The sequence below is a fragment of the Cystoisospora suis genome (assembly GCF_002600585.1).
Source record: "Cystoisospora suis strain Wien I chromosome Unknown contig_1848, whole genome shotgun sequence".
Lineage (NCBI taxonomy): Eukaryota > Apicomplexa > Conoidasida > Eucoccidiorida > Sarcocystidae > Cystoisospora > Cystoisospora suis.
The window spans coordinates 31,926-43,775 of record NW_027154648.1 but is presented as its reverse complement, the minus strand read 5'-3'; the positions used below and the strand labels follow the sequence as shown (position 1 = coordinate 43,775).

General features: G+C 51.4%; 1 protein-coding gene across 1 annotated transcript; it reads right to left on the bottom strand.

The window, feature by feature from the left end:
* Positions 1 to 310: 310 nt before the first annotated feature.
* On the bottom strand, positions 311 to 10,856 carry CSUI_004094 (uncharacterized protein; the record flags this gene model as incomplete). Its single annotated transcript, XM_068064289.1, has 14 exons — positions 311 to 434; positions 528 to 662; positions 1,015 to 1,194; positions 1,886 to 2,164; positions 3,157 to 3,262; positions 3,778 to 3,848; positions 4,457 to 4,584; positions 4,910 to 5,061; positions 5,903 to 5,984; positions 6,607 to 6,717; positions 7,362 to 7,472; positions 8,150 to 8,303; positions 9,181 to 9,418; positions 9,917 to 10,856. Coding segments are annotated over 14 exons (2,745 nt in total), but the record flags the coding sequence as incomplete, so codon positions are not given.
* Between the last annotated feature and the right edge of the window lie 994 nt (positions 10,857 to 11,850).

Sequence of the window (11,850 nt, the reverse complement as noted above, 5' to 3'; positions counted from 1 at the left end):
TAGGTAATAGCTCGGACCCGACAGAGTGGGGCTTCAAACCAGTAAAACTCAGGCCCTGCCCCAGGTACGCCGGTCGCAGATAACCACGTTTCCTTCCGCCATGACTTTCATCACCAGGAGTGCCGGTATGGCATGGATGGTGACGTGCGCTACTGTGGGGAACTGCTTCCTGAATCCTCCGTTGAACCTAGGGTCGCACAGCCTTGTCACGTGGAGTTCCATTCCCCGAAAACAAGCAAACGAGAGAGACGCCATGCTCCTTGTTACAATGTCATCAGATTTGTCAAGTTTGGAAAGCACATGACAGCCGGCCGAAAAACGAAAAGGGTTCACAAGAGAAAGAAGCTGGCTCTCGGTTCGTCTTTCACTAGTCTTCAGATAAAGAGATTTTCCTCTACAATTAGTCCGCCATGACGAAGATACTCCAGGCTCTCCTGAATCGCAGGCAAGCACCAACTTCTTCGGAGTGGCGCGGCCCGAAAGAGGCAGCAGCAGCAACAGCTCAGTGCTGGTCAAGAACCGCTTACCTGCCGTGCCGCGCCAACTTCAAACCTCCTCGACGCTGAAAAACCGGTCCTGCTTGTCACTTTGCCTGCCCGGCATCGCTGCCTCATGGGATCGTAGGCCCTCAAGCCACTCCCGAGAGCAAACATGAGGTGCCTCTAGCTGCAATGCGGACACAGTGCAACCGACCGGAGCTAGCGGAGTTGACACCGTTGAACACTCAAGCGGTCAAGGCTGTCACAGAGTGTAGTGAGCAAATTCAGAGGTTCACAAGGAAATACACCGACACCTTGCATTCGTAGACCGTGGGGCGTGCACACGCCTACACCAGAATAATATCAACGGCTGATGACAGGGTGTACAACAAGCTCCCCTAACCCTGAAAACCCAACACTGTTTACTCTGCATTACTGCTGAATGGATCCCTCCAGGTTCTCCTACTGGGGCCCACCAGCTGACGATCCCCCAATCCGTTGAACTTCGTGCTTTCGACTGCGTATGTCTACGTACCTTGAGCAGCGCCGCTGCAATGGAACGCTGAACATGAAAAGGAAACGCGTCGCATGCACCCGCCGCTCCCGCTTCCCGCAGACGATCGCCGACCGCGTTGAGAACCCCTTCGTCTCGGTAATTGAGAACCGAACACGCTTGCAGGAGACGGACGACGTCGTACGGGTTGAAGAACGACATCTGTCGTAACAAAACAAGGGAAGAGGACATTGCACTTGGTCTGAAACTCTCTCTCAGAGACCCCCCGTGAAAGAGCCGACAATGGCCAGCTCCGTACTAGGACTCATATTGGAACGAACTACACCGAGGAATCGGAAAACATGAAGCAGTGTCACCCTTCGGAGAAAAGACTATGTTTTAAAAAATTGCGATCAAACGGAGCACTGCAAACAACACAGGAAAAGGACCGGAGAGGATACCATCGTAGCAGATAGAAAGAGAGAAACATAGATTGATGGATACTTCTTGAGAGAGGAGACAGAAGGTGATGGGGAAGAAGACAAGACGAAGCCCGCGGGTTTGCGATGTCATCGCTCATGATCTGAAAAAGCCGTTTACAGACTAGCAGACAGTAGAACGCCTACAGCAGAGATCATCTTCACAATCACGTGCAGATGCGGAGTGCACTTCTATGCCGAGAGAAGGTGGCATAAGGCTTGATAGCACCTAAGAAACTACACCTTGCTCGTGTGAGCTTAGCGCCTCCGACTGTGACAGGCAGAGGAACTGCACATAGATCAGAATCGCAGCAGAGTGTTGTTTAGCCGGTGACGTGCTGACAACAAACCCGGGAAAGCGTCATCAATATCTGTATGCGGTTGTCAGAGGGGCGCACATTCGAAGCCACGACCCGGAGCCTTTGCTTCCTCACCTGTTTGGCTGAGTAGGCGCACATATCCTTAATGAGCTGACGCCGCGCAGCTGCAGGCGACGTTCTGAAGCGTTTGTCGGCTCCCCCGGCACAATATAGCGTTTGCCGTGACCTCATTTGGTAATCGAGGGAGGCCCCCGTCTGATATCCGTCGCCCTCGCTTACGGCTGACACATCCGGGGGATCTTCACCTATTTCTCCGTCTGTCTTCCCGAGAACAAAAAGGAAATTCGAAACATCCCGGGGAGACCATCGCGCGGGGCCATGAGCTGCCATAGCCTGAGAAGCAGGAGAATGACAGCTCATGAAAACGTCACAAAACACACGAAACCTGGCTCCCCCTGCGACAAAAGAGCGGCCGTCACGGGTACCGATCAAGACTCCAGACGAGTAAGCGCATGCAGATAGCAAGTGAACGCGTGCCTCTTCCAAAACAGACGGGAAGGCAAGATCTTGTAGCAACGCACAACACTCTGGCCATTCTTTCTTCCACTACCGCCACGAGCGCCTACATTCATAAGGCCCAGGTAATCTCTGTAAACACCCACGTTACGCAGGGTGACCGATGCAACATCTCCGAATTAATGAAGGATGCGAACAGGAAACCGACAACAGATCTGACGGGACATCAAAACAGCAAACCTTCGACTCACGTATAGAGACCACGTGCTAACTCTTTTTGCTGCAGAAAGGGGCAACGCCGAAGCGCCGCGAAACAGCACAACAGCGACTTTCCGAGCTGTGAGCTTCGTCGTGCCCATACGTCATTACAGCAAGATTTCCACGGTCTTTCCACGCAGCAACCTCGGTGTCGAGGGTAGCAGGCTGACATTAACTACATGGGATATTCTCCAAGTATAGCAGACACTCCTTTCGCCTTTGGTTGGCCCTGCGTGAGCGTTGCTCTTCAGACTCTCATCTGTTGAAAAACTATTTCACTGCACCACAGCCTCAAGCTCCTGAACGGCTAGGCGGCACCTACCGCTAAATACACGGAACACTATGAGTACGGTACTTGCCGTGCAGGAGCGGCGCCCCTCGGGTCGCACGGTCCTGTCACACGGAACACTATGAGTACGGTACTTGCCGCGCAGGAGCGGCGCCCCTCGGGTCGCACGGTCCTGTCACCGAGGGACCGCAACTAAGTGTACCACGGGGTAGGAGAAGCGAAGACAGGCGACCTCTAGGATGTTTCTACAAAAGGCTGCATGAAGTGTTCGAGAAGCGAGACCATTGTTCAATCAACGGAAGAAAACTCCATCACGCCTCACCTCAATAGCAACCTCAAGGAGGGAAGGACGCCACGCTGGATACCCCTTGACTTTTACAACGGGCAACATTGCCCCAGCAATCTCCGAAGAACTTGCTGTCTTCAGTCTGTATGTAATCAAGGGCATCCAGCACCAACCCCAAGTTCCACCAGATTTTACAGTCCATAACGGGGAGGACAGCTGCCGGGGGGCTTCGTGTTGCTCGTAGACGGGCTAAAAGCGCCACCTTTTCCTAGAAGACCCACTCCTCATTTCAAAAGAGATGCCCCGGTCACATTGTCCCGGGTACTTGTCGAGTCACGGGCGCACGTAGAGATGAGTAGAAGTGCTGTGGTGCTTTGTGTCCTTAGCAGTTCAGGCATACCAATTAGCTGTGTCAAGACGAGCAACTACCACGAAAGGGAAGCCAGCAACTCGTTCGAAAGAGTGGTCGAGTCCAGAAACCGAAGCCGATACAGCCTTTCACTTTCTATGTTTTCGTATGGAGACGCAGACGGTCGTACTCAGGTGGTTAACAGGGGGGCCCAGTCGTCACTCTTTGCCTAGGGTTGCTGGGACACAGCAGACCGGCAGACATCAAGCGAGAACAACCGTGGAACGCTAACAAAACACCCGTCTTACGCAGCTGCCATGCCTTCGCTGATGTCGTCCCAAAAGCTCTTCATTCCCGTCGCCTCCATTGCCCCGGCTGCCTGTAACATTACCGGAGCAAGAAAAAGAATTCTCCACTCGCTCCGCGAGGTACGCTGTCCACCCCTTCCCCGTGCGACTCGTCTTCTCGTGAGAACGGGAGCGTCACCTAACCTGGTTCAGCTAGCACACGCGCTATGGTCTGAGAGCCACGACTGCGGTCCAAACCCCACGGCCGAGCAAAGCCGGCTTCTCCCACACTCTGTGGCTCAAAACGTCAAAGAAACTTCCTGGAGAAAGGACAGCTGCAAAGAGAGAGTCATGTTCAGACTCTCAGTAAAAGTTGTGAGAGATCTACGACGTGGAGAGGCCTTGGAGCCCCTGTAACCACTTTCTCTTCCGGGCGAGTTAAAGCGGCCTGAATGTACTTACAACTCTGTATAGAGAAGGCTACCTGGAGACCACGGCACCTGAAGTAACCTAAGCTTTCACGCGTCACGCTGGCCTGTGTGGAACGACTCTTGGACTTCCTTGAATACTCTCGTTAGTGGCCAGGACAGCAAAAAGAGCGGAGTGCAGGCACTCATAACAAAGGAACACACGTATTACACTGACTAGGCCATAGTCTATGTATACGGCGAGGAGAACGAACGCCGCAAGAAATTCTTACCACAGCCAGGTTGAGCGCATGGTGGGGACGATCCCTGAGGGCGCCGTTCGCGATAAGGCGACCTCCTATGGCCAGCAACTGCGCTGCAACGGGAGTGATACTTACGCGGCAACCGAGCCGCGAGAGCGCTGCAACATACAGACCACTGAACTGGATTTCCGACATGGCTCGGAAGTTGATGATGGTTCTTTCTTCTCCTCCGGAACATAGTCGAACACAGGGCCCAAGTGACACTCTGGACTACGGCCATAGTGCGCTTATTCCGCTGCTGTTACTCTGATACCACCGGTCTCAACACGTGACCGCGCACTGATACGAGTTCCTGGACTGGACTGATCTGAACTGAAACCTCAGATCAGAAACATCCACTTGAAGAGACACACGTCTGTCATTCTTGGGAGTCCCTCGATCTGACGCTAGAACGGCTGTCGATGCCTCACGTTGAATACTAACCTGTACAGACAAGAACATTGTCGACAGGCTCAAACCTCTCAACGTTCGGCTTCACTAAGACATCGATCAGCAGGCCCAGCCGGGGGTGCTCGAACTGAAGCGATCCGAAGGCTGCAAGAATGGGAGCCACGTAGTTCGCGTGAACGAGACGCCTTGGGACACGCACGACACCCCACACAGTCAATCGTATACACGTATCTCGGGACCTCGCACCAACGTTATACGATGGCTAACAACAGGAGACGCTCGCGATTGCTTCCCACCAATTAAAATATAAACCTCAGCGCATCTCTACCCCGAAACCACGCACACGTAACTCCGTGTCACAACACACAGTGCCTAGCGCTCCGGGGCGCCGAGCTTGCGGGGAGAGTGCAAGAGAAATAGACTTAGCGAAAGTGAGGGAAACCCCCCGCCGGGATAGAAGCGGCAAAAGCCCGGCTACGAGAAAGGACGGTGATCAACCACCAGCTACTACGCGTGCATTCTGGTATGCAGCGAAACTGAAAGTCAGTTTTGGACGACCTTCCTGCAATGCAGTACTGCTGTTGTCCCATTGCACGGCGGATTTCTCGAGGCAGCGAAGACGGTCTAGGCGGCATACTCTACTTTGGCCCGAGAAAAGCGGACAGAGTTTGCAACTGAACTATGTCCCCCGTTAGGGCCCAGGGTTTAGAGCAGCATATCTCTACTTGCGTAGCAGTCCAGTTGTCCCTGGCAAGCGAGCGTATTTGTAGGTATAGCCCACACACACTCGGACATACTTCAAAGAAGTACACAAAACCTACGTATGTGCGTGGTGGTGGAACGTGGCGCGCGTGATTCCGTGCGCAGCCCAGAAATGCGCGCCACGTTCCACCATGACCCCGCAAGACAATCCCTCATATTTGGGAAGGTGAAACCAGTCCACTGAGTCGACTCGATATCAAAGAAGCCCGAAGAACCGGAGTAGTTGAGCTTCGCGAACCCAAGCACTGAAAAACTAGACCTTACGAGTGACTGATACGAAGCAACTGATCGATAGCCTCGCCGAGAAGCGCATGGTGTCGTACTCCAACGGTGCCGTAGGCCCACACTCGAAGAAACGAAGCCAGCGACACACAGACACACACACAGAGGTCAACCACGTTGACTCCCGAAGAGAAGTCTCTACGATAAAAGAAAAAATTGAAGACAGGTACCAGAGGAAAAAAGTTCCAATTACACCCGGGCACCTGCTTTGGCGTGAACCAACTTGCCTTCCCCGTACCACAGTGCGCTCGGGCAGCACACGTGGAACGAACCACGCGCGGTATCTGCAGCGTGTTCGCCTGTCTGTCTACGCGAAGAACCTGGGGAAAAGAAACGCTTCCTTCCACAGAAGCATCCCCTACAGTTGCATGCCCAGAAATAGAGAACCAGCAAAAGAAGTATTACGACTCCTCTCCAGAAAACGCAAGCTCTGTCGTCGCGGCCTCTCCCTACAAAGAAACTGTAGACTGGTGTAGCCCTGCGATGCAAAAGTGTTCTATGGATCTCAGAATGGGTGTTCCTCCGGAGATATCACCTGCCTGGACAAGACAAACAAAGTTTGGCGTGTCAGGCACAAAAGCCCTTCCCTCCTTCTCCTCCTTTTCTCTCCATTTGCTTCGAGCCGCGCTAAAACGATGCAGGACCCAATTGCAGACCGAGTCAATGTATGACGAGTGACTTCTTACGTATCATGGAGAGGTTATGTTCATTCATTCGTCGCGATTGTCGGACCGCGGCATCCCCGACAGTAGAGTAAAAAGAAGCGTCTCGATACCCTAACCGGGCTGCTGCATTAACTGCAACAGGCATGAGGGATACAACACCACCAAAAGGCAAGCATGTCCCACTTACTCTTGTCGCTTTCTTTGCTGCCGGGGCTGTACCTCAATCCTCAAGCTAGTTTCAAAAGCTACTAAGGGTACAGAAAGACATCCTGAACACTGTGGACCTCGTGCTGTTTCTCCTAGACACTTCAGGCAATGTGGCTGAGACTTAAGGAGGAGACCACATGAATGCAAAGAAAAAGTATGGTATACGTTAGGGAAAACAGATGAAACCGCTTGACCAGATCTCACAGCCGCAGATTCATCAGAAAGTAAAAGAAGGACAAGCCTCTCTGCTACCATCATCATTTATATAGCAAGGAAATCTCAAACCAGTGGAGACTGAACCTAGGAGCAGGAGAACCACCACGACTTCAAATGAATCAATACAGCGAGTCCCGAAATGTAGAGATGCAGAAAAAAGAACGCAGTGCCAGTTGTTTCCCGAGAACGGTTTCCATCCCCTTCTCCCCGTTGTCTTTTTTCCATTCACCAGAGATCTTCTTAAGCAAGGCACTCCTCTAACCCTTCCAAAACAAAGTGTTGAGAGGACTATCAGAAAGCGGCTACCTTCTCATCTCTTTTCTTCCAAATAAACCGTGTTGGACTGTACGTACTCGACATCGCACAGTCAATGTGATTGAGATTTGCCGCTTCCTTCTGTATGAGCAGACAGCTTCCCTCTACTGCTTCTCCATCCGTGACTTTCAGTCGTGCCATTGCATTCACTGTAAAGAACCAAGTGAGACATCAAGCCCACAGGGGAAAAAATCCAGAGAGAAGAAACTATCGGATTCACAGCATTAACTTCCAAACCATGTCCTCCATATGTACACACGACTGGGTCTGGTGATCCTGCTCTTCGTTTGTCAGGCCTATAAGGTGTCTACCAGCACATATCCATTCTGTCCCTCATCCGCGTGTGTCCATCTAGCTATAGACGCAGGAATCGACCCCATGACAGGAACATGTCTATTGGTTTCACGGAGAAGTCTCCGAAGACCTCCGAACTAAGGCGAAGGGAGTCTCGCATCAATCAAGAAACGCTACACTGCAAGTGAAGGAAGGGGTGGAAGACACTCTCTTTGCTCTGACAATCCTATGGCTGCCCAACGGCTGTTTCATCAGTCAGTCTCTTTGAGGTGCACGGGGCAAACCAAAAGCTACGTCAGCCAGAATACGGATAAGTTCCGCAACCCTACTGTGGGCGAGCTACTAGAGGGTTGACGTTCTCCTGTGAAAATTCTCCGATTCTTTCAAGGCTTGTGATAGAAAGAACGTGAAACGAATGACACCTTGCTCTAGATCCTGTCTCAGACAAGAGTACTTCCGGCATGCTTTTTCATTTGCACTTTCCAAAGAAAACAATCCGTCACTACCACGTCTTTGCCTGCCTTCCACATACATATAAGCGCCGTGTTCCGGACTGAGTTGTGTGGGGCCCAGGCAGCAACCTCCTGTGCCAAGAGCTTCATCAGATTCTCATGATGGAAAACACGAGCCGCCGAGAACGCGTTCAAGATGATAGAGATATCTCTCCCGTCTGCATCGTGAAGAAGCTGCAACAATAACCGTGCGCCACATCTCACCCAGAGAAAGAAGGACAGACGCTGAAAAGAGGTCTGAGGAATCACGGGGTAGAACTTGGGGCAGACAGAAGGGAGAAAAGAACCCCTGGACATTTGAAGAAAGCAGAATAGCTTTATGTCCTTCACAGCAGGCAGACGAACGGTATGCATCGACGAGACCTGCTGAAACCTGTTCGAATGATTTGCTAATAGTATATTCTATGGGTATTTTAAAGGAAAAAGATGATACAGCAAGAAAGGATTTTTTCTTTGTCTTTGCGAACCCCCCCACGTGATAAGGCCCTGTTAAGGACCCTATCTATCGTAAGGAATCACGTTTGTCTGACTATAGACACCGATCTTTTCTCCTTAATGTTGATCGAGATATGGTAACATCAGTAGCAATGGTTCCACCGATACAGGCAGGGAAATCAACCAACACCTCCCTTGTGACGAAGTGGCCTTGGCCTGTCATCACCCAAAAGGAAGTACGTCACCGCAATGCAAATTAAAAGCCTAGCATACTATAGGCACAATGTCTTGTTATAGGAGGAAGAATCCCTGCTACTCACATTTAGGGATTGTTGCAAGGAGTACGCAAATCCAGCAGGAAACCCGGACTAACACTAGCATCCCAAGGGTACCCATCCATGGTGAATGTACACAGATATACATATGTATGTATATATGTATACATACCTGTGTATGTGTACGGCTGTAGACAGATAGAAAGACATCAACAGACTGCCAGACAGTTAACAGGGCGGCGGACTCAAATTATAAAGTAAACCTACACCAACTTGATGTACATAGAGGCGAAGCGAAGTCAAGAGAAGATGACTGACTCCACATCCCCCTCGAGACTTACGTGAGAGAGCGAATCTCCAAATAGAGCCCACCACCTCTTCGTTCGTTTCTCCTCTATCACTCTTTCAGTCTGAGAAAGAGCTGTAGCCTTGCTATTGTTCGACGAAGATCCCCCCTCACCTGCCTTCTTCAAAGGTAAGAGCCGGCTAGCATGGTTGGCGAGCATGGCGATTTCACCAGGGCGAAGACAAGGGACTACATGAAGAGAATCTTCTAGAGCTCCTTTAAGAACGTCGAACCTAAGTGGTTGGATAGTCAAGCGGGCAAAAGAGAGAAGTAAAGGCAGTCATATTTACAGAAGCGAGGCGAACAAAAGACTAGGACGTTGACGGGAAAAAATGCAGTGTGGTAGCCTCATCTGCAAGCCGCGTTCGTCTTTTCATTTAGCCGCAACCACACATCAAACCGTCTTACTGCGGTGAAACAAAACACTCCAACAAAGAGAAAGAAAGTAATGAGGGAGTGTTAAGTCCCAATGGAAGTCCCCTCTGACATCGCTGACATCGTGTAGTCGGCGCAAGAATGAAAGAAAGTGAGAAGCGGAGACACGAAGTCCTGGTGAAGAGGAGCAGTGCGACAGAAGAGAAGACTTGGCTCAAGAGGGCCAAGAGAAAGAGAAGAAAGGCAGGAAGAAGAAGAAAAGCCATGGACGAATCCAGGCGGCGACCACTGTAGGGGGGACTGCAAATTCATAGCACGAAGATTGAAAGGCGTCAAAAGATGGAGTGGAAGCTTACTGTTTCTGTTTGTAGAGGAAATGGAAACTCAAAGTCCAATTGTCTACAACATCCACAGTAACTTGACGAGTGTGACGAATCCACCAAAGGGCTTCTCGCCGGAGAATATCGCCATCCTGCCCGTCTTGTTGGGGGGGAGAATAAGAGAAAGAAGGGAAGGACAAGGGAGAAGAAGAAGAGGACGAGAGCAACGATGACGAGCTAGAGAGGGGAGACAGACTGCCATCACCCGGAAAGGAAGTCGACGAAGACGCGCAGGAAGAAGAATAGGGAGGCGTCTGGTTGAAGGAAAACTGGGGAGTAGAAGAAGAACTACGAGGACGGCTCGTGCTGACCCTCGTATTAGAGAGAAGCGAGGATGAATTTGGGTTCACAGTGGTGGGCCCTTTTCTTTCTTTCTTCCATGCGTTGGTTTGGTGTTTGTAGAATTGAGAAGAAGAAGCTTGTAAAGGGGATTTCAACCGGGAGTCAAAAGGAGAGAAGAGACGAGTCGACAGAACTTCCAGGTCAGGTGGTGTCTGCGCCCCCTGCGTTGATCTCTCCACTTCTGTCACGTTGTCTACAGCAGGTTCCTCTATAATGGATAAAGCTCTTAGAGAAGTGAAAGATCTCAGGGATCTTGCACCTCGACAGTATGGTTCGAATACCGATGAAAGAAGTCTGCGACGTGTGAGGGAAGACGGCTCTGAAACGGCCAAAGACACCGGGGAAGAATGCCAGTGGTGTGGAGGACCGGGAGCACACCGTCGCCATAGTTGAGACAGAGAGAGTACCTGATGTTGAGGGGGACATGGGGATGAACGAAAGTGGAAGTGGACGAGGTCTGCAGACGATGAATCAGAGAAGAAAAGGCGTGAAAAGGGTCTGCTCCGGATTTCTTTTCGTCCCGGGAGAAAACGGAGATAAAAAAGAGCTCGCCACGTCTCATCCCCGCCTGAAGCTGGACAGGAAGGACAGGGACAACACACAGCTGGGCGTTTTCTGGTGGACGGAAGAGAACAGCCGTAGTGAACCCTCCCCATCTTAGCTCAAGGCTGTCAGTGGTGGAGAAGAACCTTTCACCTTTAGCAGCACCGACTAGCTTACATTGGACAGCGAGACCTGTGGTGCCTCAGACTGCGATACTAAACAGACAAACAGCCGCTCACGGAGAGTTTGCAGAGAAAAGGACGTGCAGCGACAAGGAAAATAAATGCCCCACTGTCCCCCTACGCTTCTGAAACGGGGCTTTGAAAAATTCACAGGGTATCCAAGCTCCGGTGGAGATCCAGAGCAAGCTATCATGCAACACGTATCCGACGAACGGCAAAGATACACGTGGCCACAGTGTCGGAGTGGAATAATTCGTATGGAAGATCAGGAGCCGGAAACCGCTTTGGGGCAAAGACAGCTAGCGGAGGAAGGACTCGTGCTCGCAGCCTCAATAGAAAACAGAAACCCCTCTTCGGGCGAGCATGGCCTCCAAAAGAGAGAAAGATTGAGAGGCGATTTGTCGTGAATCACGCCATAAAGTAATGTGTGTCCAGGCCGGGGCACACAGCCCCGTCGCGCTGATCATCGATGGTGCCCACATTAGGAAACGCTGCCAGCAAATTCCACTCGCGCCACCGACGGGCCTGAGCAAGCAGCCGCCGAAAAGCGTAGGGAAACCGGAGTTGCAGGAAAAAAACTGGGACGGGTTGAACGAGCCACGTCGACATTCATCGTTTTTCCTCTGCTACCCCCCAGAGCATGCAGTTGACTCGGGAGCTCGCGTTTTCCTAGAGAAGAGTGTGCGGCCCCTACGTCTGCTGAGAGAGGACCGATGCCCAAGTTGGTCGAGAACAAATAGAAAACACATACAGAAGAATCTGCAGATAAATCTCGCTCCGAAACACAAAGAGGGAGAGAAGCAATAGCTCTAGATCTCGTCCACGGGAAAGGGCGCGTCAAAG